Source organism: Molothrus aeneus, chromosome 1 (assembly GCF_037042795.1).
Source record: "Molothrus aeneus isolate 106 chromosome 1, BPBGC_Maene_1.0, whole genome shotgun sequence".
Lineage (NCBI taxonomy): Eukaryota > Metazoa > Chordata > Aves > Passeriformes > Icteridae > Molothrus > Molothrus aeneus.
This window is the reverse complement of record NC_089646.1, coordinates 31,376,728-31,403,182: the sequence shown is the minus strand read 5'-3', so window position 1 is coordinate 31,403,182 and position 26,455 is coordinate 31,376,728. Positions and strand designations below refer to the sequence as shown.

The window sequence follows — 26,455 nt, the reverse complement described above, 5'->3', positions numbered from 1 at the left end:
GGTCTCCAGTTTGCATATAGTGAGACACTGAGTGAAGCTTTTATTTTTTTTCCCACATAAATCCTAAATGATGAGTATATGTAAACAGTGACCACCCCCCCCCCAGTATCAAAACAAAACCATCTTTGTCTGCATGATTATAGTGTAGCAAATGTCTGTTTTAAAGAAAAACTATAGTGGTATATCTGTGTGTTTCCCTGAGGTGGAAAATATGGGCAAGATATCTATATATAAAAAGTTTTTCTTCTGGAGTCCTTGAAATTTCATTCTTTTGCCTCCCTGATGCAAAAACTTCTACAAAGCATAAGGAACTCCAAACCTAATTTCATTATTTACTGAAAAAAAGGTTAATGAAACCAAATTTGAGAAAGCTAACTTTTTTTCCTATGAATCCAGTATGCCTTCGGAAATAAATGTGATCATAGACAGTGCTTAGAGGTAGCTCAGTTCCTTGAACCATTTCTTAAAGCAGAGATCAGTCACTTCTTTAGAAGGGTAGTGAAGAAAGGAGAAGTGCTGATGTTACCTTGACTGTTTTATTATTATAAAGTGTGAAAAACAGAGATCCTTTTACACTCACGCAAATCCTTCCTTTTTCCCTTGTAATTGACAGAAAATTATCATTTCTACAGTGAAGATCAGCAAAATACTTCTCCTAAACATTTAATGTTTTCCAGACAAAGATTGATCCCTCTCACATATTTCTTTCTCTTTGAAAAAGAAATAAATTAAATTTTATTGAGTGAAAGATAACCCTGCATCCCTTTATATCACCTTCACTTCTGCCGTTGCCCACAGCTTTTTTAGAGACAGAGAATGAACACTGATTTAACTAGACTTGTGCTGAGGGCAAATGGAGATATACTAGTTATAAAAAAATTCAGGCAGTGAACAGCTAAGTCTTCTTTAGGATGTAGTCTTTTCTTATATTATGGTTTTGGTATTTTTCTACTTGTCTAGTCAATGCACTTGAAAGTAGAGAAATAATTAAGAAGTTTATCAAATTATGAAATGAGGGATTATAACTCTATTTTCTTTCAGAAGGAATATATATACTCATGTAAGGCAAAACTGTTAGTGTAAGTGGCTAAAGAATCAAGAAACCACATAAGAAAACAGGAAAGAATACCTAAAATTCCCTTTCCACTTATTACTGGCATTATTCTGAGCTGTGTTTGACAGAAACAATTCTTGGTGAAGATGATACTTGAATATGGAAGCAACACCATCACAGTTCTACAACACAATGCTATAGCATCATTCTTCCAAATAATTATTCCAGATGCCTCTTCACAAAATATCTGTATTTCCAAGTATTGTTTTTATTTTAAATTTATTATAATATCAATGTGTTAGAGATGATCCAACCTGGACGCAGTTGGACTGAAACTTTTCCTGGTGTCACTTGTGTATTTGTTTCATGGTCACTAGGTATTGTGACATGAACCGTGGGGTTTTCAACCAAATCTGATTGGCAGCCTCTTTTCATTAAGTTGAAAACAGTGTCACAGCGTCCCTTCTGTGTTGTGCCAGCCATGAAATCCTGTTTAATAAGAAAGAAAAAGTACAAAACAATCTGAGCTGAAAAAAAGCTGTATTAACTTCAAAGGATGAAGAAAACCAAAATATTGGTCTTTGAACAATAAAATATGCTACTATAATTGCATAAATTATAGGAAAAGTTCATGAAGCCATATGTTTTTAATAATGGCAATGATGCAATATTTAAATTAGAAGTTAAACTTAATTTCACATTGACCCGTTTCTACACAAAAAAAATTTTAAATGAGAAATAGGATCTTGCACAATAAGAACAATCTGACTTTGGAGAAAAAGGAAATTACACACTGTTATTATGTCACTTTAAAAAGTTCTGTGCCATGCTATGAGCTCATTTTAGCAAGAAAGCATCATTCCCACAACATCAAAAGAGGTTAGTTTTCAGAAGAATCCACTGGTAACGTTACTCAGGCTGATATTTAGTAGGAACACCAGAAGTCAGCTCTAGATTTAGCCAGCTTGAATTTATCTATCCCACTACACAAAATCCAAAGACCTGCTGAACTACATCATTTCAATTCCCGGAAAGAGGAAACCATGTATAATTACAGGAGTGGACAGTTTAGAATGTCACCGAAATAAAAAAGCCCTTGTAGCAACAGAAGAGTGATTAGTAAAAGGATGATGTCAGAAGCAGCCCATCCTTTTCTGCATTGAAAGAGAAAAGTTGTCCAAAATTGTGCCAAAATGATCCAATGCAAAATTCCTTCCTGACCACTAATCTGATGATTAATACGATTCTGAACATGCTGGGGGGGGGGGGGAAGACAAGATCTCTTGTAGTCTTTCAAAGTATTGGTCCATCTGAGTCAAAGCTGGAGACCAACCAAACAAAGGACAACCTCTGATCTTTCAGATGCAAATGGGCAAAATAAGCAATCTAAACTACATTCAACTGTGTATTAGACAATAAATAGTCATCCAGACCCTGTAAAGACTAAGATAGCCCCTGAACAATGAAATATGACAGTCCTATATCTTGTTTTCCAATCTTTGAAGCTTCTTTTTGTAGTCTATTCCTGATATATTTTTTTCTATAACCTTCCTTATTAAAACCAGCAGAGACTGCTTTTGTAGTTACTGCTATTTACATATTCTTTAGTGGATACTTTTCAAAAAGCTAGATTTTTAAATGCATAAAGAATTTAGCTACTCTTGTTACCAGTAATGAATAATAGATTTGTAGTGTTTTCTGAGGTCCACTGTCTGTGGGTATAAATTCAAAGCATTTCAAGAGTTCCTCAGGCCTGATTATCTTATTAAAAAGATTTTTCTCATGAAGCAAGCAGGCTAAGCTGCACTGCAATAATACTAGTTATGCCATTCCATAACCATGGGATGGTGTGTAGGTGAGCCAGCTATTTAAGAGGGTTTGAGAAAGCCCTGGTGTCCATGAACAGCTCTCAGGATGGACTTGAAAAGTGAAGCAGGACAAGCAGAGCAGAAGTGAAACTGGCCAAGTCCATGTGCCTACTTAGAAGGGGACATACTGCAGCTCCAAAGCACAGGAGAGTTAGAAAATGCTGTTCTGTAATAAATGCAGATGGAGGAGGATAAAGCTTTGCCCTTTGTAGGACACGACATGGGGCCAGAATAATAAACACTGTAATCCATTGTGCCATCTACACGTGCTAAGCTTCCCCTGGGAAAACAAGCCCTGCATGCCTCTACCCATCCTTGCATTACTCAGCCTTGTACCTTTGGCAGACTAAGTTAATAATTCCAAGACATAGATATTACCAGTGCATTACTCTTCTTATCTCTGACAGATACACCCCAGAAACTTATCTACCTTCTCTGCTGCTAACTGGAAAACTACCACTGGTAATTTCCACGTGAGCTTAAAGAGCATATGAGCTTGCGATTGCCAGTGATATTCTTCAAAAGCTTGCTCCTCTGAAGTGATTATTCAGAATCATGCTATCAACAGGGTTATGTGTTTTCTGTCAAACAAAACCAAAAATTCTCATATTCTTACAGCTTGCACAGTAACAATAATTTCAGAATAATTCTTGCTACCTAAGATCTATCTTCTGTGCCAAGTCTCAGAACTGATAGTTTCCAGTGTCAAAATGAGAAAAGCATAATTTTTTCCATTTGTGATAGGATCATAATATAGGGTGAAGTTGAAGTCAACTCCACTGTTAGTAGAACCTTTTGCTAAATGCAGTAGACATATATGTATAGACTTGTTTTCATATATGATAAGGACTTAATACAAAGTACTGATAAGTAATTTTGCTTTGGAAGCCAAAAACTGTTAAAATCTCAAGGCTACTGTAAGTCTGCCAAAGCTGTCTACAAAGCAGATGGAATGCATTAGGAAGGTCTCACTTTATTTAAAATTACTGCAATTTTCCAAATAAAAGATTGCATTTTCTCCTTTGGAAACAAAATGTATTTCACATGATTTCTCAGGTTGTGTCTCTAGGGGTCATTTAAAGATTTTCTTGCTATTTCTCACTATAATTTTCTCAGTTTAAAGGTCTTTATCTTTATAAAGATCAGAAGCATCTATAATCTAAAGTCAAATGTAATTAAGCAAAATGCCATACCTCTTGAGCACACCATCCACACTCTGGACCCAAAGCAAGACACTTTGTGCATGTTACTGCATTTGAAGTGGCACATCTGTTTTCCGCTGCAATGAAATACAAACCCAAACATTCATGATTTATGATGATACATGAAATTGTAAAATATCTAATTTTAAACCAAGATTTTAAAAATTACTTCTCCAGATTAAGAGTGATGACAATATATTAAAACAGAAGTAGAACATAACAAAGGCACTGTGGCAATGGAACAGAATTTTCTTTTCTCTACAGTCTAGAAATATTTGCACAAATTGAATAAACTCCATTCACAATTAACAAGGCCAAATTTTTAAGATCCTGATTTAGAATAATTTTGAAGTGTAAGTTTATCTTTGGCATGTATCTCGCTGATTTACTGCCTAAGAGAAAAGAATTTACTAGGTAGCTTATCATTTCACAGACATTTTCCCTTTAAGTCATTTACACTTGACTGAATTATTCATTATTCACTCCTCGTGAAACCCAAAGTATTTTCTCACCTTCTATAAATATTCCCCCTCTGCATATTCATTTTTGCAATGAATAGTTTCCCAGAAGAGGAAGATTTTCTTTTCCAGAAGCAAATAGAAATGAATCCAACACTACATGTGTCACAGATTGAAGACACATCATTCCGTACCAACAATTGCAAAAATTGTGCCTACTTACATGTCTACCAGCAAAGTCCTTTATATCCTTTCCACATCTTTGTTTTATACATCATTGCTTAAGTTACTACTCTTTCCTATGAAACTTTGGCAGTTGGTATGGAGAAGAAGAGTCTTTTCAAGGGACTGGGTCAGCTCAGCTAGAATGTCAGCATTAGTGTATCCTTTCAGCACGTTGAGCACAAGCCTCTTGCAGACCAGTGCGCCTCTAAACAACACAGAGGTCATCTGCTAGGAGTTATATGGAGGGCACAAGATGCACAGCTCAGTAGTACTGTGTTAAACATTGCTTTCTGGCATGTTCAGCATGCCATATTAGAAAATATAAAGGGAACAAAATAAATTTAATTTCTGCATACAACAAAAGGCTACATATGTTAATTGGTCCATTGTGACAGTGTGCATCATCATATCAAAACAGTTTGATGAAAGGTTTGGTTTTTATCCAAAGTTTTAGCAACATGGACTGTCTGAGATTATTTCCTTCCAACCTGAAATAATAAAGCAAACCATCTTTCTTTGTAGGTAATGAGACAAACTTCTCATAGTGAACAGTTGCATTAGGAAAATATGTACTAAAATACCTTTTTTTAAAATTTATTTTGCTGATTTCATTTGTGGATTCTAAGATGAGATCCTGTATCATATAAACAGCTAGTATTCAAGAGGTCACTTAGAATGATGGCTGATGCAAGGCACTAATCACAGTTTGCACATTGTTATTATTACCAACAACACATATACCAGTATTAACAAGCCTAGTGCAGCAAAGCTGCAGCATTATACTGATAATGTGTAGATTAGTGGCAATTTAATTAATTTCAAAGGTCAAACCAACATTTCTATTTCATATCAACTGCTGCTGACAATTTTTGCCATGAAGGCAATGTGAGGAAAAAAAGCATAAATGAAAAGGAGAGCTACAGGTATGATATAAACAGTAAGTTGAAAAGCAGCCCAGGAAGGTGCTGGAACGCAGGGAAAACTGATTAAAGGGTGGGAGAGGTTGGTAGGGATAAATAAAGAAGGAGTTACTAAGGAGAAAGAAAAGAACAAGACAAAATCTGAAGGGTTTTTTTTGTTTCCTTTTGTTATAAAAACAAGCATAGCAAGTTTTACTTGGATATGAAATGAGAGCAAGCTCATTCAGCACTAACACAATGAAATTTTTTTTGTAATTATAAGAAGATAGCAACTGCACTTTATGCAGCCCTAGTTCTGAACTCTGAAAGAGCAGTCCTAGAGGCCATTGAAAATGTTAATACATACTGCAGGAGAGGAAAAAAAGTATGAAGATTTTGGGTAGGTACTGACATGCACAGGGTTGTAGACCTTGCCACAGATCCTTTTCTAGACAGTATTCATAAAGCGCAAAGACTCAGAATGAAAAGTTGTTGAAAGAATAAAAATAAAAGGAATGTAATTGTTCTTGGCACACAAACATCCCTCCCATCTTCAACTGGATATCAAAGATAGCAGAGATGAAAGGCGTTACAAGAAAAAGAGAGTGATAAATTCAGTAAAGTGTCAAAGGACAAGGAAAAATATAAGTTGCTGATCTGCAGCCTAATAGTGGTTTTAAGACCACCATGGAGCAAAATAGGGAGAAAATTACATTAATTTTGAGGTTACCCATTCAAGTTAAAATTCCTTTCAAGAGACAGAGCTGGTCTGATAAGAATAAATAGCTGACATGAAAAAATGAGAAACCTGTGTTTCTAGCTATTCCGATAAGGAATAAGGAAGATTTATTCCTAGTCATTGCAATCAGTAAACCAAGTAAGCCAAATAATAAGTACGTCCTAGTTAATTTCCTGCAATAATATCTGAGACTCCTTTCTTAAAACATATAATCCTATCTGCAAAACACATACTTTAATTTAAATGTCATTGACCACACAGCAAAATATTAACACATTTTTAATATGCACTTGCTAAGAAAACCCAACAATATTGTGCCATTTTCCAGATGCATTGGAAAGCTGACTGAAAAATAACTGTCCCAATTTTTTTTTTCTGTATGGTTAGTTTATTGAATCTATTGAAACTTGATTTAGTTTATTAATACAGCCTGTCCAGTAAAACATAGGGGGGTCTGTGTCTTTCTGACTTTGCAGACTGCTAAGTCAGAAAAAATATCTTAAAATCTAGTTTCAGTGTGATCACATTAACAAATGAGATATACAGTACTCCTGGATGCAAAACTCTTTGCTGATAACTCTCCAGTCTCAAGAGCTCAATTTTCACAATATTAAGTCACGGACTGGCAATAGAGAAGATTGGTACCATTGGAACAAAAGGTTGAAATTTTGTGTTTTTAATAAAGAGAAACTTGAAAAAGTTGAATTAATTTCTTTATTTATTATTCTGTCTACATCACTACTCTGGTTCCCAAGTACATAGTCCATAATGACAGTAACATTTATGGACATGCTTTCATTCATCAAATATTTATTATTTAGTTGTAAACCTACTCTAAAACCATAACTGTTGAAGTATAAACTTTTCAGTTGCTTTAAAAATCATGGTAAAGCAAGAAATTTTTTTTTTATGAGTTGACTTAAAAAAGAACGGAGATTTTTCCTGCCACTTCACCAAAAACAGAGTCCAGACAAGACTGAGTTACTGTTCAGCCAAAGCTAAGGGCTAGTTTCTACTGGCTTAGTTTGAACTGATGTATGCCAAAAGGTATTTTCGACAAGGGCCAAATTCTGTGCTGGGAACTGCACAGGCATATGCATATAATAAAAAGTGCATCAGGTTAAACTACACTTTTCCAGCCTACTCCACAAAATTACAACCATGCTCCAACAACTGCAGCTATTTACAGTGATCACAGGTGTGGCAAGCCTAGACTCTCTGCAACAAGAGGGATCAAGGCAAGACAAACATCCTATATGTTATAATTATATCCTGCCTCCTTATTATGAAAGTAACCTTATCACAATCAGGGTATTTATCTCAGAGATGAAATAGCAATAAAGCACTCTGGCGTCTCAGAGGGGATGTTAAACAGGTTTTCAAACAGACAGCACTTTGTTCAAGTACAGCCAAGAATTTGGATTTGTATCAGCTTCACAGTTGGTACATGCTTGTGCTGGTTTTGGAGGCTGTACCACTTGCTTTCTTAAAAGAGAAAGCCAAAATATAGCTTGCAGTTTTCCTCCCTGATCATGGCCCTCACACTGGTGAACACTCATTAAAGCAAGCAGATAGGAAAATATCCAGCTTCCACAGAGTTGGTTTTCCTTCAATTGTGCATCTAATCTTGTTCTAGGGCAGCCATCAGCCAGGCTATCCCCGTGCACAGATAATGAATGAGGCCTTCACTAACTCCTGTATAGCCTAATTTATGAGGAAAGCTGCAGCTTTTATGTAGTATACTGCAGTTACTTCCACTTTTCTGTCTTCAGAGCAGAGCAACATGACCCTGTAGAGGGGACAGACAGTGGCTGTCCCACCTAACACATGGCTTCCACACTTGCTCTGGCTGAGCATGCAGGTACAATGAAAAGCATTATAAAAATGCTACAGAGGAGGGATTACTTTTCCATTATTATTATGTTGGACAGTTACTTGCTCAGATTACAGGAAAAAAATGAGTGTCTGTGCTTTAACTGCCAATCCTAAAACCCAGACCTGGAATTAGGGATTTTCCCCCCCCCCCTTTTTTTTTCCAAACAGGAAATAATTCTCTCTGCCTTTTGTGCCATACCTTAAAAACACACTATGTCATCATCAGATTTTCCAATAAGATTACAAGGTATATACCTCAAAATCAGCTTTAAGAGGTATTCAACCTTGCCCAGAAAAGGAGATTCCAACTTGAATACTGTACACTTTTTATATAAAAAGTATTATAAATTTTATATAAAAGTATTATAATTTATCTAAAAAAGCTTTATAATAAAATTCTGAGATTACTTGAGAAGAATACCAAACAACTTTTCTTTCCTCTCCCATTTTTTCTATTACATATGGGATTTGTTAATTTGTTTCATTTTGTCATTAACTTTTGGGCACTTTAGTTTCACTATTGAGACAGAAAGAAGCTAAGCTAAGCACACTGATTTTAAAATGTTTTTTGCCAGCAACAAAACAAACAGTAAACTACAACTCTGCATGGCAGAGACATGTTTTTGCTAAGAAAATAAAGATGTGTAAAAGAAAGGCGTAAAACCCTATTAATTTCTGAGCTCTCAAAAAATACTTCTGTAAACCTGGCACATGAGTAAAAACACCTTTCCAAACAAACAAACAAACAAACAAACAAGATAAAAACCCCTCCAAACCAAACTAATCAACTTTTACAGTGTTCCTAATAGGAAAAATGGAACTGTAAGAGATAAACCATAATGTGGGTTACAGAAATGGCAAGAGGCAGAGGTGAGAATCTAATAAGAAGTCTTTGCACATCTAAATAAATGCAGTGAAAAGAATCACTAGTGAACAAGTCCTGATAACTGATAGGGACTTCCCATTCCTAACTCTGCCAATGTACCCCCTGCCCCCCGCCTCTTCCCGCCTGAGAGTTTTGGGGTTCCCAAATTAATCTGCATTACCTTATGAAGAAAGTACCTTTTAAACATGAGGGTCATTAGTTACAGCTACACAGGTGATTTACAAAGCCATTAAAATGCAAAGCAATGCAGAAGTCTGCCCTGCATGAGTTTGTGCCTTTGCAAAGCACGCAGGAAAAACCACCAAGATCTTCCTTTTTTGCACATTGTGCAAGGTCTGAGTGACGTCACTGCAGAGAGCTGACACTGGATTTCAGCTGAACAGCGCAGACAAAAGGGGAGAACACCTCTGTCAACACAGCATTGGGAAAGCCCTGGCAGAAACAAGAGTCATAGCTGATGCTGGAGGATAGAAAATGCTTTTTAAGTCTGCTCTATGAAGGCACATTGACATGGAGTTCCCAAAAAGTGAATGGACACTTCTGTAATTAGAGAGGATATTCATATTAAGCTTTGAGGCAATTATATAAAGCTCAATAAGGGGAAATGTCAGGTTCAGCATTTCAGTCAGAGCAACCTCGTGGCACTACAGGCTGGGGGGGAAAAGGGGCTGAAGAGCTGCTAATGAAAAAGACATTGAGGTTCTGGAGCATGCCCAGAGAAGGGCAAGGGAGCTGGGGAAGGGTCTGGCACAAGTCTTATGAGGAGCAGCTGAGGGAGCTAGAGAAATGGAAGTTTAATCTAGAGAAATGGAGGCTCAGGGGTGGGGGGGCTTATAATCTTCTACAATTACCCAAAAAGGATACTGCAGCAAGGTGGGGGTTGGCCTCTTCTCCTAGCTAATGAGCAATAAGACAAAATGGCCTCAAGTTGTGCTGGGGAAGGTTTAGATTGGATATCAGGAAAAATATCTTCACTGAAAGGGCTGTCGAGCCTTGGAACAGGCTGCCCAGGGAAGTGGTAGAGCCACCATCCGCTGGAGGTATTTAAAAGAAATGGGGATGTGATGCTTAGGAACATGGTTTAATGGTGAGCTTGTGCTGGGTTAGGTTGAGAATCTTAAGGGTCTTTTCCAGACTAAAGGATGCTATGATTCAAGGAGATACTCCTGACATTCTCTGAGCCTATCTGTGTCTTTCTTATCCTCATCTCTCTGAAAAGTTCCAGCACTTACATGAAAGTTGCACATTAAGATGAAGACTCGGGGAACATGAGCCTCAGACAGATGCATAGCAACCCAAGTTTTTCATCTGCATATAGCAATTTTGAAGATTTTTTTTTTTTCAGAAAGATTCATATAACAGCATTTTTGAAAAGGTACTACCCATAGTAGCTACTGGTATTGCAGTTAGGACTCAAAAAACACAATATTCAAACCACAGCCTCAGACATGGCCTTGACTGTGAGAGACAGAGCTATTGACTACTCCAGTCTGACTTTGTTCCCAAGCCACAACACAGAATGAAAACAAGCAATGCAACCTTGAAATTTTTCACAACACAATTTTTGTTTCTTGGCCAACTTTACTTGTAGCCTCTCCTTTCTATGAAACTTCCTGCTTCTCTGGGAGATGGTTACATTTTGTTGATGCAATTCATGCCAGCAAACAATGAGTCAAAGACTACTTGGCTTCAGAAACTAATCTATCCTGTCTCTTGCAAATAAAACATACAGGAAAATTTACTAGGATTATATCATTAGAACAGACTAATTTCCCACAGTCATAAAAGCTAATGCTTCTATGGCACAGGTTTGATGGTCCTGTTTCTATAGCTTTACACCAATAAAAATGCAAAGCATATGGAACCAGAGAGCTTAAAAGGTTTTTTTTTTTTTTTAAATCCCTTGATTTCAAGGAAACTTCAAGATATGTGGAGTTGTGTTCATTCTGTTTCCTAGGATGGAACATGGGCATAGGAATCACTGTACTCCAGTCATCTACAGCTGCTAGAAGCCCCCTCAGAGTTGACCAGCTTGAATACAGTCATGCTGCTTCAGCAAAGCCTGGAATGGCTACTGCCATATATCACTGCTAATTTAATTTCTTTTGTATTAGTAAGCACTGCTAGCAGGTAGCCTATCAACAGCCCAGAATGGTTGGTATTTTCCTGTGTGTTCTATAAAGTCTTACCTAATCAGGAGGTCATAATGGTTATAAAGGTAGAAAAAAAAAAAAGACTATTTTCTGCCTGCTTAAGAAGATCAACCTTGAATAAAAGACCAGCCCAAGCTTTATCTCCCACCATCTTGTATAACTGTACCTCCTTAAACCAGGCCTTCAACCCCTAATTGTTTATCTAAAGTACCCTTTTATTGCATGTCTAATCATCACCAAATTGCTGCTTTCTGCCCTATAGGAGCATGACCTCATCCTGGCACTGTCTTTTCATTCACATACCCAGCAGCAGTGCAGAGGATCTTAATAGCTCAGGGTTATTTCTTCCTACACAGTGTCACCAAAGACAACCTGATAGATTCTTAGTCCATAGCAATGCAAATAGCTTACTTCAATTTCTTTTATCTGCATACATGGTGGTTTGGAACAAATCTATTCTAGTTCAAAATTCCCAAAGCTGACAACCTAGGGGAACAAGTCCCCTCAGTTCTGAACACAAAATGATAAACTGAATTGTGCTTTTACACAAGATTTTCCTGAAACAAACCAAAAGCTGTGCATGTGTAGATTAGGGAGACAGATCATTGAACATACATAGTTTACACTTGCAATGAGAAAACCTCAAGAATATGAAATAAAAGCTAAGGCTGGTATCAAAGAGGATAACCACCATTCCATAAGGATTTGTATGTAGTCCACAAGATTGGGAGGAGCATTTATTCAAGAGGGCTATTTAAAAAATGTTACTGCTTTCTAGAATACCAAGTCTATGGTATTTGTTATTTCAGTAATTTGCTTTTCAATAGGATTTTCAATCTCCAAAGATGGTTATTGTCCCTGAGACAAATTGGTAAAAAACTTTCTGGGATTTTTTTCATAATTAAAAACCTCAAAACCCAACCCACCTGTCTAGGAACAGACACTGTACAACCTCTATTTTAGGTTTAGCCTGTTAAATTTTATAATTTGGGGGCAAAGATTCCACAAAACATGGCATTGGGCTATAAAATATACAGACTCACATACTAAGTTATACACATTATAAGTAAACTACAGGTGCACAGACTGCTTGAATGCAAGCTTCTCCTTCTGCTCTTTCAAGGAAGTATTCACATTTGTGTAGGGTCTGCAGGTGCAGCTTAAATGCTCTCTTAAGGGACAGACTTCAAACATGCAAATTCTAGGCTTTACACAGGTAGTGGTTTATTTAATGTTCTGAAGTAATGCCACAACATTTCTAACAGCAAAATGCACTCCAACAACTTTGCTTAGCTTGGAAGAGCCTGCTTGCTGATGTCATTAGTTTTATTTAGTTACTTTGTGCCATTCGTGCCATTGTGTAAGTTGCTATTACAAGTTTTCTTATTTCCTGGTAGTCTTGTTTGAACAAAAAGATGGGAACTTGGTTGTTTCTGGGAAGAAGCTCCCATCTGAGAGAAGCAAGTTGTCCTCAGCACAGTACTAACCCTTTCCACCCTGCAGAGATAAGGTGGAAATAAATTGTACTCTCAAGTATAGAACAAACAGAATTCACTTAGTCTAATTCCCTTGAACATAGAGAAGGAACAGAATTTATTTTAGAAAGGGCAGCTACTGGTTTAATCAGACTTGGACTACTTTTGTGATGTCACCATACACCATGCAGCGCTGTATTCATAACACTGCTACAACAGCAAAACACCAAAAATACCAGTCTTCAATATTTGAACCCAATGAACTACTGCTGCTAACAACCTAACTCCCAAATCAGTGGGCAGAGAAGAGGCCTGAAGTAAAATGAAAATCAAACATCCAGGAACATCATTTGACCCACCTAAAGCTACAGAAATTTCTTTCTCCAATAATCATAGTTAAAATATTTGTCTCAGCATCTTTTGATGACCATAAATACTTCAGACTCATTATTATTGTCACCATGGGTAAATACCAAGAAGTTAGCACAGGCATATGACAATGAAGTCATGGGAAGCAGAGAAACATATAAAGAAAAAAGTCAATTATGAGCTTTGCAAAGTTTTCAATTTAGGCCAATTTAGCCTCAGCTAGAAGTTGCTTTTTTGCCAGCTTTCTAATGCTGTAAATTCTGATCATCCTGAAACACTTACATTTTGCTCAAGGGGTTATTCTTGTTCTGCCACCAGAGCAAGGGGGAATCCTGAATGGCTGGCATGAAGCTTACTTTTCTTCTTGGAGAAAGGTTCCATTACAGTGTACAGTGAAATAATTCATTAAAGCCCCACTTCCTTCCAAAAAGTTAAACTAAATAGCCCAAGTCTATTTATGTAAACTGCTAAAAGGAAAAAAATTAATGAAGTTCAAGTACTTAGAAAAGAATAACAGACCATATCCTACTTTGTCCATCAAAAATTATGTTCGCTTAAGCAGATGAGAAAGAATTATTACATCTTTCCACTGGTTAGACAGAAGTCAGCAATTAGTAGAGAAGATACAGGAACTTTGAAAACATGATTTCACTGAAAAGGAGGTTGCAAGTAGAATGAGAAGCACTGAGGTCTTAAGAAGTTTATTTAAAAAAACCCCAAAACACAGAAAGTTTATTAACAAAATGGAAACTATATCCTTCTCCACTCTTCTGTTTTCAGTAAATTCATCATGAGAAGTCAAATTTATACCAAGATGTCTAGATTACCAGTTACAGTAAAAGCTCTAAATAGTTCACATATATAAATTTTGAAAATATAACATATGACTTTAGTGCCATTTATATATTTTAAGAACACTAAACAAACTTTAAAGGTCAGAACACCAAGCTATTCCACTTGTTCTTCTTACCCTGACAGAACTCATTAAATCCCAACCACTGCCTTAGATACACCTATCCTGAACTAAGAAAGTACACTTTTTCTATAAAAAGTTTTTAAAATATACATTGTTGAAAAAAAAATCATGTAGGTAATGCAGATGTAATTTATACATTAAGGTTAATGTTCCTTATATCAGATCTATTCACAGAATCATAGCATAGAATCAGAGTAATTTAGGTTGGAAAGGACCGCTAAGATCAACCCAATACTGCCAAGTCCACCACTAATCCTCTACATTGATATATATTTACATGAAAAACTTGAGTTTATATGCACCTCTCTGAGGCTTCTCTTCTTTGAGTTTTTGTCCTGAATGATTCCACCTTCATATAAGTGGGGGAACTTTTCAGAGATGAGGATAAGAAAAGCACATGTAGGCACAGGAGTACCTCCTTGAATCATAGCATCATTTAGGCTGGAAAAGATCCTTTAAATCCTCTGGTCCAACTGTTAACTGTTATTGAAAAGTCTTGATAAATATCAGCAGTCCATGTCAACTTACACAATTTCTAAATAAAATATCTTCCATTTTTCTTCTCCTATGGTAATTAGTTCTAATTGTCCCTAACTCAAGACACAACATGGATAAGTCATCACAAATTCTTCAGAGGGATTTGAAAAATATTACTGGTATTTAAATGCTCTATAAAGTATAAGGGAGGTTATAATCTGACATTTTAATGTCTGCTTGTGGAATGGGGGTCATTTAATGAAGATTTTCTTTAGCTTCCATGAAGTTCACATTCTGACATCTTTCCGATGGTCTGGGGAAGTGAAGTAAATTAAACTTAGATTGTATGGAAAATCAAATTTATTTATTTAGGCCTCTTGACTAATGGGGTCTAATTTTTGCTTTCTCAGTTGTTGCAGTTCCAGTCCTTGAAAGTTTAAAGGCCCAAAAAGAAGCAACTGCCCCTTCAAACTGTAGAGAGTATTTCTGATGCATACACTCTTCAGACTGCCTTGACAACTTTCCTCAGCAACAGCATATCCAAAATAACAGAGGCAACCTTTCCATAGCACCAAGAGAATGGTTATTGCTCTTCTAGTTCATAAACTGCCCCTCTCCTCACTTTCCCAGCCTCATCTCAAACACCTGTAGCATGAAAACATTGTAAACACTACACATACAACTACTAGTTTCATTCAACTTGTAAAAACCATAAAATAAAAAACCACCTTGCCACATAGGCCCCTAGAGACATGAAATTGCAACAGATTATGAAAAGTGTACAATTTGCAAAGCAAATGTATTCATGTCATTGGCAAAATATGCTCCTTGAGCAATGCACACATAAACAAACCTCTCCCTCACTATTCCTCAGAACTGCAACTTACAGCCTGCTCAAACTGCCAGGCTGTTTTTCCCCAAAGGTTGGTGCCCAAAAGGTTGGCTTTCTCAAAGATGGTCCATTAGCCCTCGGGAGCAGATCACCCAGGCAGACTCAGGAAATGGAAAATGGGTCTTCTCTTCTTCTTGGCTTGTTTTAAGCCTCAGGAAAGGCCGAACTGGCTCAGTGTTGGGTATTCCATATAACACAGCTTCTTCCACTGAGTCTCAATAGAAAAAATGGGCCGCATGGGTACACAAGAGAATTAACAGACAAACGCCAATTCAAGCTATCATGATATATCTTTTATTTCAGACTTTATTGTGTGCTTGTGTGTGTGTCATGGGACATTTCTCGATCACCTCTCTTCAAAAACTTCCATGGGTGGCTTGAATAGCTTTTCTTATTCCTTTGAGAAGTAACACGAGTAATGGTTTATAAAACTTTTTTACTAGAGGGATCACACGGAAATCTGATGTGACCAGACTGGCGAAGCACCAAATACCTTGATGGGAGAAAATTAATGAATCAGAAGTCATGCTATTGGCATAAATCAATTAACAACTGACCCCTTCATGATCACAGATCCCCCACTTTCCCCAGTGGTCCTTCCAAATCACACTCTCAAGAAGACTGAAAATACAAACTTTTAAAGTTGATATTTAAAGAGACCTGCCAATCACAACTATCTAAGAGAATTGCTGCGTGACTGTTCTCCAACTTTTAGTTCAGAGATAAAGATTTTCATTCCATCCCATTCGTCTTTGCACATCACAAGTACACTCTGTATATTTGAGCTTCATAGAGGAATAACTCCCTCGGTATTTTGGAAAGCACCAAATACCTTCATTTTCATATTTTAATATTAATTATAACTAGTTTTGGGACACTGTGGAGATTTGAACTAATGTCATCTATTAACCCTGACCAATCAGTCATTCTTCAGTACTTGAACCCTACATAACCCCTGTGCTTATGCAGCAGGTAAAAATAAGAGTTTCAGCAGTTGGTTTCTGAACAAGGCAAGGGGGCTGTCTTCACTGAAGTAAGCACTTACTCAACTGGTTAGCACAATGCATACACATGCTTTTGCTGTAGAATCCAGCTTTTATTCAGTTCACTGGTTTACACCTTTAGGAGTTTGTCAGGTTTAATGCTCCAACATAAATGCACGGATCTGTAGAAATCCCTACAGAACTAGCTTGATTCTTATGTCAGGTATTTGTTATAATTGGCTTACTGAACTGCAAATTTCCTTTTGGTGAGACTTATTAACAAAGGGCTCTTTGTAGAAGGCAGCAACACTCCTCTTTTTATCTGAGCTTAGAGGACCTGTAATTTGGGAATTGCAAATTTACAGCATTGTGAGATTTCCTTTTGCACTCCTTGTAACTTCAAACTCTGTGCCAAATTCTACCTTTACTTATCCCCAAGCAATGACTCTCATCTCAAACTGCAGTTTGCAGAACAAATACCTCAGGTAGTGTCAAGCTCTCAATTTTTCAATTAGAAGAGCCACAAATGCTCCAAAAAAAATTAAATAAATTTGAGTTCCATGTACATTTCATATTAATTCAGTCTCTTTTAGAACTGGAGATTCAGTGCGACAGATATGCAGGTTCTGCCAACTCTGCACATAAATAAACTGGACTTGCTGATGGCACAGGAACAGCACGATGCTTTTCTCCATGCCCAGCACTGTTGATGCAGAAGCAGAGAGGAGTGGCTGCTTGAACAAAGCCATGCTGCCAAATATCTGTACATGGAGCTGCTGCCCAGTCTCTCTCAAAGCAGCCTGCAGACATTCAAAGAATCCAGGTGGTGCTGCACTGGCTACCACAGCCAAATGTAAAAAATCACAAATAACATTAATAATAACAAAAAATTTCACTTGTTCATTCACAGAAAAACAAAACAAAACACTCTTCTTGCTTCAACTGCGGCTGTAGCCTGTAAAGTGATTATGTATGAAGGAAAGAATTCAGTGTGCCTTTCAGCTTTCATGAATTAGCAGAGGTTTCAAATGAAAAGGAAAAAACAAGGTCTATGTGAGTTACAGCCTGCCCAATCTGAGAGCTGTTGTCACAATAAACACATAACCCATGACGCATTGCCCATATATATTTTCACTATGAAGCACAACAAAGACAGCAAGCATCTTTTGGCACAAAAGCCCCATGCATAACCTCCCCGCTGTGGCATTCTATTCTGATGCATTATTTGCACTAGTGTGTACCCAGGAACTACACTCATGAGCAAGCAACACTGCGTTCAGGCACAGAACCATCCTTTTCATAAAGTTTCAATTAGCCTTTCAACTCAATTGCACTGTATAAAAAAAAACAACTGGGATACTACATACGAGATGTCATGTTTCATAAGAAATTTAATAATATATTTTATTTTTCCTATTGACATTTAGTTTGGTTCTGAATTCAAAGTACGAAGCCAAAAAAGTAAAATAAATTATCCTATGAAAGTTAACAAATTATTCCATTGTTTTTAATAGCACTGGGCAAGTCCTACTGAATTAGGCATGAATTTGCCACATATGCAATAAAGAACTTAAGACTAATACATTGTTCCCTTTGTAAATCTTTGTTTCAGAGGTTACATGTTAACATTTTAAATCAGCTCCAGGCTTAAGCTGGGAAATGCCAATTATTCCACAAGCAGAAAAAAAATACAGAAAGATGATTGACAACCAGATCTGCTTTTATGATCACTGCTAGCTAAATAAGATCCTTTATGAAATACTAGGCTAACCTGTTTGCTCTGTCAACTGCTGCACTATCTAAGGTGCATTTGCACAAACCCCCCTCAGCCTGCACACATTAAAACTGATGCTGGGGGCTTTGAGAAGCAATTCCACAACGCGAGGGGTTACCCACATTTATCAGAGCCTTTTTCACCCGAGAACCATAGCTCCCGGAGAACTGTCAACATGCACAATTATCCCAAGGTAAACAGAAGACAATCTTCTCGTAGCTCTATCCCTATTTAACCCTGCCATTGCATGTCATACAAAGGACGTAAAAACAAGGTGTTACCATCCGCAAGAACTGTCCATTCCTAGCTCGGGTCCCCCGGGCGGGTCCGGGTGCCGCTTCACGGAGTGTTGCGGAGGGTGCACTTCAGGACCCGCAGCACCCTGGAGTGCGATAGTCCCGCCGGCTCCCCGGGAGCTACCACGGCTCCCTAAAGGCGGGACGCCCCCGGCGTGGGCAGTTAAATCACGGGCTGGCCCTGGCCGTGTGAGCCTTGGTCAGGAGCCCCTCCAGCCCGGCTCTCCCTGCAGGTACCGTCCGCCCGCCAGCTCGGCCCGGCCGGCCGGCCAGTGCCGGTGGCGCCGGGCGGTCCCAGCTGTCAGCGCTGTGCCCCAAGGCAGCCGCCGGGCCCGAGCAAGCCCCCCGCCCCCGCACGACCCCGCGCCAGAACCAAACCCGGCCACAGCCCCAAACAGCCGGGGCACGGCGAGCAGCCCCAGGCGCTCGGACACTTACAGCGCTGGCAGAGTCCCGGCACGGCCGCCAGCAGCCGGGCCGCCCCAAGAAAGGCTCCGGGGCCGCGCTGGCACCTGGGCACGGAGACGATCCCCGCGGTGAGGCACGCCAGCAGCGGCACCCACATCATGCGCCGCGGCCGGCACTGCTCCCGCTCGCTCTTCTCGGGGCCGTGTCTCGGCGCCGCGGCGCGCTCAGTCCCGGCCCCCGCGGGGGCGGCGGCGGCGGGGCCGGGGGAGGGGCGGCGGCGGGCCCGGCACAGGTAGGGCGCTCGCAGGGGCGGGCGGGGGCCGCCGCATCTCGGGGGCAGCGCCTGCCGCGCCCCCGCGCCCCGCCAGGACCGGCCCTCCCCTGGCGGCAGAAGGGCCCCGGCCGAGCGCGGAGCTTGGCTCCCTCCATCCGCCTCCAGCCCGGCGGGCCAGGGGCGCCTCGCCGCCCGCACTGCCTGGGGGGCGCGGGGAGGCTCCTGGCACCGCGCGGGGACCGGCGGCGGCGGCCGCTCCGCACCTCCCTCGGGCGAAGAGGGCGGCTGCCGGGGGGGGCGGAGACGGCCGCCCCCTGCCCGCCCCCGCCGGGGCCAGGTGGGCGCTGCCCGCCGCCGTCCCGAGGCGCCGCCGGGGCCGCCTCTCCGCGCCGGGGGGACGGGGTCTGCTGAGGACGGGAAGGGGAGGCCCGGAGACCGCGGCCGGCGGCGCTGCGCGGCGCTGTCCGACCCCAGCGCGGAGGGTGCGCGCCGGGCCCGCAGCTCCCCGCAGGTTGCCAGGAGACGGCAGCGGGGCAGGTTCCGCGGGCGGGAATGCGGGGGCGGGCCCGGCGGTGAAGTCACTGCGCCCGCCCGCGCCTTTGTTTGGCGGCGGCTTCGGTCGCGGCTCTCCGAGCTCGGCACGGCCGCTGCCCCCGGGCGGGGAGGCGGGCGAAGGCCGCGGGCAGAGCGCTGCGCCGCCGGCCCCCGCCGCACCTCGCCCGCCGCCGTGGCCCTGTAGTAGCCGCTCCACCCCGCTCCGCCGGCTGGGCCGGCCTTCGTTCCATGTGGCCCCACCGCCCCTTGCTTGTGCGACCCTCGCCGTCAGCACCTCCGTAAGCCGCGGCGCTGCCCACCGGCCCCAGGAACGCCGCCGTTTTCCCCGGGCCGTCCCGCTGGCAGCAGCACGCCGACCCCTGGTGCGGCCGGCAAAACTTCACTACCTAAAACCACCTCCCCGGCTTTACCGCCCTCCCCGAATGATTTCTGCCCGGAGTTTCCACCCCTCCGGGCGCCGCAGTGGGAGTAACGCAAAGGTTAACCGTGTGCGGAAAGTACCGCGCCGTGCGGGCCAGGAAAGCCCCACCGGGCCAAGGTGCGACCTCGGCCGCCGCCCCGCCCGGCCCGGCTCCGCTCCCCGGAGGAGCTCCCTGCATCTTCTGCCCCTGTGCTCCTCTGCAGGGCTCCGCTCCCCGCGGAGGCTGTGGGTGGAGGCGTTTTCCCGGCAGGTAAAACCCACCTGGGCACCTCGCCCTGTCACACACCGGCGGCCGGGCCCCCGCCCGGCTGCGTTATGGGGTAGGTGTGCCGACCTCGGGTCTCTGATGGCCAGACCTGTGGCATCCTTCATTTCTGATACCGGCAACAGATGACAGTGCACGCAGGATCCTAAAAGGATCTCTGTGCTGCATCCAAATCTGCCTATGCGGGGTACAACGTTACTAAATCCTGCAAATGCAACCAGTGTAAATAATGTGCTGTTTCACTGTCTTTATGAATGAAGGGATGCGGAAGCCTTTACAGATCCTGTGCTAAGCCTTGGGAAGCTATGGATGGTTTAGCATCTGAATGTCAGAGGTCAGAAACTGAGCACGGTAGGTTTGTTCAAGAGTGCTGAGGAAGAGCTGGCAATGTAGCAATCTTGTGGTCCCACTCTTGGGAGTTTTAAAATGATGTATCATGTTTTTTGCTTAATTTTGGAAAAAACCCCCATTTCAGACATCTGACTATCATTCCTTGAGTGGTCACAGCCCAAATGGGGATATGGGATGTGAGAAAGCTGTATGCAATGACATTCAGAAAGAAATGCAGCATCTACAGGACTTCAAAGATTGTGACATTCTTAACCTAAAAGCTCTATGATGTCAGAGGTCACAGTCTCAAATGCTGTAGGTGGAGAGCTACATGTCCCTTGAGAACTCAGTTGGGTGCTATTTGAAATGAGATACACTGGTGATGGGTGAACTAAACTCAATTTACTCCTGTTGGGTACTGTAATGTCTAGTTTATAGATCATGATGTTGCAAATTTATGGTGATTCAAATGTATCTGGAAAAAAAGGATTCAGATGATACATCAAGAAATTCAAGGAAATATCTTTAAACAAAATGCCATCAGAAGCAAAAATGACTGAAACTGGGATCTCTCTATATTGCATTTTTCACCTGCATAGTTCTAAGTGGTGCTGATGGGAGGAATGATACAGTTGATATCCCATACAGATACATTGTGTATGAAACTATTTATTAGACAGAATGTAAATTATCATAAGCAGCATAAAAAATGGCTATGTCCTCAACAGCATGAATTATCTTCTGAGTTTCTAAGCAAAAGCTGTTCATCACACACGTAGGAATCAGTCATTACATGCACTACTCCTGATGAGAACATCATGCAAAGATTTGGTATTCTGGGCAGAAAGACAATACCTGCAGTTTAATGTGGAAGAATAAAGATGGATCATTTTCATAAAAATCTGATAATAAGGTTACCAAAATGAAACTACTCTGGTCATTAACTTAAACCCTGAGAACATAACGAAAAGGATGCCAATGTTGGGTGAGAACTATACACTTTGAATAAAATCACAAGTAAAAAAGCCAAGAGCTGAAGATACAAATAGTTTAGGCCTCAATGTATAGAGGCTGCTGTAAGAGTTTAAAGTATAGTCTGCTGCTTTATGTAAAACGCCCTATTTCTTTAGCTTCATTCTTCTCATGGTGAAATCCAAGGACTTAAAAACATTTATTTTGCAGTGATAGCATCTTTGAATATATTGTTATTTAGACAGTGTTTATAATGTAATAATATAATTAGGCAGGAGTTTTGAATAATAATTCTAGGCTTGCAAGTGGAAAAACTGAATCATCCAAGGTCACATATGAGAGTATGTAACTCTTAAACTCCTGTAACAAGAATTTAACCCAACTGGAAATGGATTTAAAGTCTCAATCCACTGTCCTATCCACAGGGCTGTGAAATCTTGAAGCAATGTGTTTGTGGAATCTCTGTCCTTGGAGAGAGTTGAAACTTAGCTGAACATGTTCCCAAGCAGACTGAACTAATTGAACCTGTTTTGAGCAGAGGGATGGTTGGGCCTCAAGGGGCTTTTTCCAATCTAAGTTATTCTACAAATTTTTGTGGTGGAAACTGTGTTATTATATTACATGTATCCCAAATTTCTTGAAGTGTTATAACTGTGGCTTCTTTCCAGTATTTACATTTGCTTTATTGAAACAAAATGCAATTGTCTATTACATTGTTGGTGAATAGTCTCTCTTTTCAGGAAACAGCTTTGAAAATATTGCATCTGCAATGAATGTTAACTAGAGCTGGTCAAAAACCCCAAAACTTTTCTTACAAAAACCATGTTCCTTTTTTGGTTGAATGATTCCAACCATCTTTAATGTGCCATTTCTTGGGGGAGAGTCCAAACCAGGACTGCAAAGGGAAGATTGATGGTATTTTGCAACTAATATCAAAGCTTTTTTAAAATGAAAAGTATTATTTATCCAATCTTGTGATTTCTTACATTATTATGGAATCTTAGACACAATTAAAATCCCCGTAGAAAGCATTTTGGTATTGTTAAATTAATTCTACTTTCCTCCAACTTCCCTATTTTAATAGTATAAAATCCTGTAAGAGTATAGTAATTGTTTTGGTTTCGCTCGATCCCACTGACATGCAAATTTGATTTTTTTTGCAGTATAACTAACAAAAAGAATCATATGCTTGTCTGTCAGATACAATTGCATTTGCTATCACTTGTGTTCATTTCTTTATACAATATTTGAATCTAAAACTGCATCTCTTTCATATAAAAAGGTCAGTGTATTGTGCAAATCCATTATATTCCATCAATTAAAAATGATGGAATAATTCAAAATCAATGACTATTCCCAAAAAAACAGTTGCCAAGAAGGCCTTTTCCTCAGAAGTGCAGACTATGAACAATCCACCTATGCTGTCTATTATATACAGAAAAATTCTACATTTAATTCCAGCTGCCTAATGCAGTACACAATTTTTTTAACAAAATGTGCTTTTATTTTCTAATTCTGAAAAAGCAAATGTGCTGAAAAATGTGATGCATTTCCTTATAAGATATCAAAACTGTGCACATTGTTTTTAGTTTCTAGCCTCAGTTCTTGTAAGAACTGGCGATGTCAGTTTCCAAACTAGAAAAATCTTTACTCCCCAAAATAGTATTTTTCATTATTTTTTTCATTAATACCTACCTTAGTTACTAGCCCATGCTACTGAACTTCCTGATGTATATGGCACAAAGAGAAAATGGTCTATTTTACTGTAAAGCAGTAATCCACATTGTCCAATAATCTATTTAATTTTTTGTTAAGGCTTACTTTGATTTCAGGTGGAAATTTTACGTGAATTTACAAACCTTACTTAGGTTTGCAACTTCAGTAGGCCTGCATGAAATTATCTGGCAACATCTGAACCAAAACCTTTTTGCATTTACCCTCTCTCAGTGTTAACAGTTTGGTCAATGTCATGCAGAGACAGGTGGAATCCCACTTTTTATTTTCCATATACTCAGCCTGGTGACTTATGTATACTGCATCTAAATGTTGTTGTTATTCATAATATATTTGGAAAACTTTAACTATACAATTATTTTCTTTTCTGGCCTATGTGGCAGAAATTTCTCCTTTCTGCTTTTCTGAAAAAATTACTTGCAATACCATACTGGTACACTTTTCTTCCTTGTTTATATAACCAACTGAATTGTAATTTTTTAATATTAAAAATAGAGTATATAATCCTCCTGAAATCCCAGAGCATGATCTTGTGTACTTCAGTGCTTCTGACAAGTCCACTGAAGAAGACTGTGTTATAAGACAATAAACCTGAGATATTTCAGACTATTCAAGAAAAAAAAAAAGCCAGTGCAGATGGGTTCTCAACAGAAATGGTCAGCAAGCAGTTGAGACAGAAACAGCAGTTGTTTCACAGGTGAGAAGGTATCATTCTGTTTAGGGTTAACTAGGTTAAACCCAATGCTTTAAGTTCTACACATTAATTTCCAAAGAGATCTGTAGCGCAGGCAGCTGATCTCTATATTGGCTCAGGGTGGGGGGGCTCAATGAAGGTGTCCCTGTCCTCTGTTTAAGAAAGAATAGGATGATTTTTCTAGACACAAGAGAGCATAATAAATTATCTATGTAGTCCCCCTAGGATGCTCAAAACCATAAAAATATGTATTGTAACAAGTGGTCAAAACTGAAGTTGTTTATTGAAATGGTCTAGAAATCTCTTTCTGGAAGTAATTACTAAAAACCCCAGTAGTATATTTGGTTGAACAGATGTATTCTGAAAGAAGAACATTTCAGATGTTGTCACATGAAGAGTTTTAAAGAATAGTGTTTCACTAAGATTTTTTGGTATTTCTACTATGCATTTTTATGTGACTGAACTGATATTTTAGATAGAAGTGTTTCTTTTGACAAATACACTGTTTTGAGACTCTTTCTGACTTCAGAGAGGTGAGGTCACCTGTGGTCTGTCTTCGGAGTATAAAATTTACCTGGGATTCTTCTATATGCTGTCATTAATGCTTTCCAGATATTACTTCATGGACTTACAGGCACCGTGGCTTGATTTCTGAAAGGAACAGACAGAAGAACAGTAGGCCAGATGAGTTATTTCATTAGCCTTATTTCAGTGAGATTTTGGCCTGAAGGACTGAAGACCTGGCCCTGTGTTACTAATCTGTGTGCCATTTTCCTGTTTGCCTTCAGTGACTAACAGAGAAAAAAGAGCATATTGTTTTAATTAGCTTTATATTCACAAAGGACTGCAGCCCACCCAAAACCAGTCATAGCATCTTTAAAGCTATGTTGTTTTCTAGCTCCATGGAGGATGGGTGAAGACCAGGTTTCATATTGATAGAAGTAGGTATAGATCCACAGACAGAGTCAACTGAACTCTGAAAACACACTTTTCACAGAATACTTTGTGACATGCACAAACAGCACTTTTATTTCTACAGAGGAACAACAGCCACTGTGAAGTTTAGCAAGTCACACACTTTTTTTTGTTGTTGTTATTGCAAGCTCAAACTGTCCACAAAACATTGGCACTCCATGTGTTTATTTTACCTCCACCCATTTCCTTCTGTTCTTGTTACCTGTCTCCTACTTTTCCCTCTGGTACTTGAAAAAGGTATATAATCTCCTGTTAGTGGTGCTGAGAGCCAACGTAGGTGCCCATGAAGTCACTGTATTACACTTCAAGTGTTTTAATTTTCTTCTTCCTCAAATTTTTTTTTTCCTCTTTTGAATTTTTTTTCCCATTGAAGACTACTACTCCCATTCTGCCTTCTTCCTCATCTGCATGAAAAAGTTTTTATTTCTTCTCACCCTCCCTCCAACCAGTCACTTTGAATGGATCCTCAGATACTTACAGGCCTCTTGCTTTCCCCACCTACTCCTCTGTGTCTCACTTCCCTAACAGAGTCCCAAGGTCATGATTGCTGCTGCTGCAGCTATCTCAAGCAGCTTTTCATCTTCCTCATACTCCTTCCACAACAATTTTACCCTTTTCTGTCCCCTGGATTTAAGACCTTGGGTTACCAAATGTCCAGATGAAATATTTTGTAATAGTTCAGTAGGCCTAAAATTTTTGGAAGTTTTCAGAGAAAATTCCCACATTTGCCCGTGACAGCCATTAGCTCACTTGTTATTTCCCAGAGATTTCCTATGTTACATATTACAAGGAACTGGTAGAAAGCAGATAGAATACAGTAGATCGTAAGTAAGAAATATTTCTTGGGACCTCTGAAAGATTTAAGTTCCTCCTGAGAAACTTTGGAGGAAATTAGGTGTTAGAAGTTGAAAGGGAAAGTTAAGATATGGTTCATAAACAGCACTGGTGCTGTTTAACAGAAATTAAAGCTCATTTCTAGCTCAGAGTAACCTGTATGGATCAAGCTCAAAAGTGTCCTACAGTTCAAAAGCAAAAGTTTGCAACTGGGTAATTGATGGGTGCAAATTGTTTCTCCTGCCCATAGCTAAGCTGCTGCATTGAGCAGTGGCCAATGAGTGGAAAAATCCCACAGGCAAACTCTGTGTGTGTGTAGCAGAGGGAGGAAGTGGAAGACATGGAGAACATAGACAGGAGGTGGGTGGTTTTCCAGAATTATCAAAGGTTCC

The 26,455-nt window shown here is 40.0% G+C and overlaps 1 protein-coding gene across 3 annotated transcripts in view; it reads right to left on the bottom strand.

The window, feature by feature from the left end:
• The window catches only part of ITGB8 (integrin subunit beta 8), a 48,437-nt gene extending 29,222 nt beyond the window's left edge, over window positions 1-19,215 (bottom strand). For 2 of the 3 annotated variants that reach the window (XM_066554255.1, XM_066554265.1), the window contains exons 1-3: window positions 19,040-19,215; window positions 4,116-4,201; window positions 1,369-1,543 (exon numbers count right to left, since the gene is read on the bottom strand). In XM_066554255.1, the coding sequence (XP_066410352.1) occupies window positions 1,369-1,543; window positions 4,116-4,201; window positions 19,040-19,169 (391 nt within the window). In that variant the 5' untranslated portion in view covers window positions 19,170-19,215. Of the gene's footprint in view, window positions 1-1,368; window positions 1,544-4,115; window positions 4,202-18,586; window positions 18,606-19,039 lie in introns of those variants that run through there. The other variant, XM_066554274.1, reaches the window with a different exon arrangement.
• Between the last annotated feature and the right edge of the window lie 7,240 nt (window positions 19,216-26,455).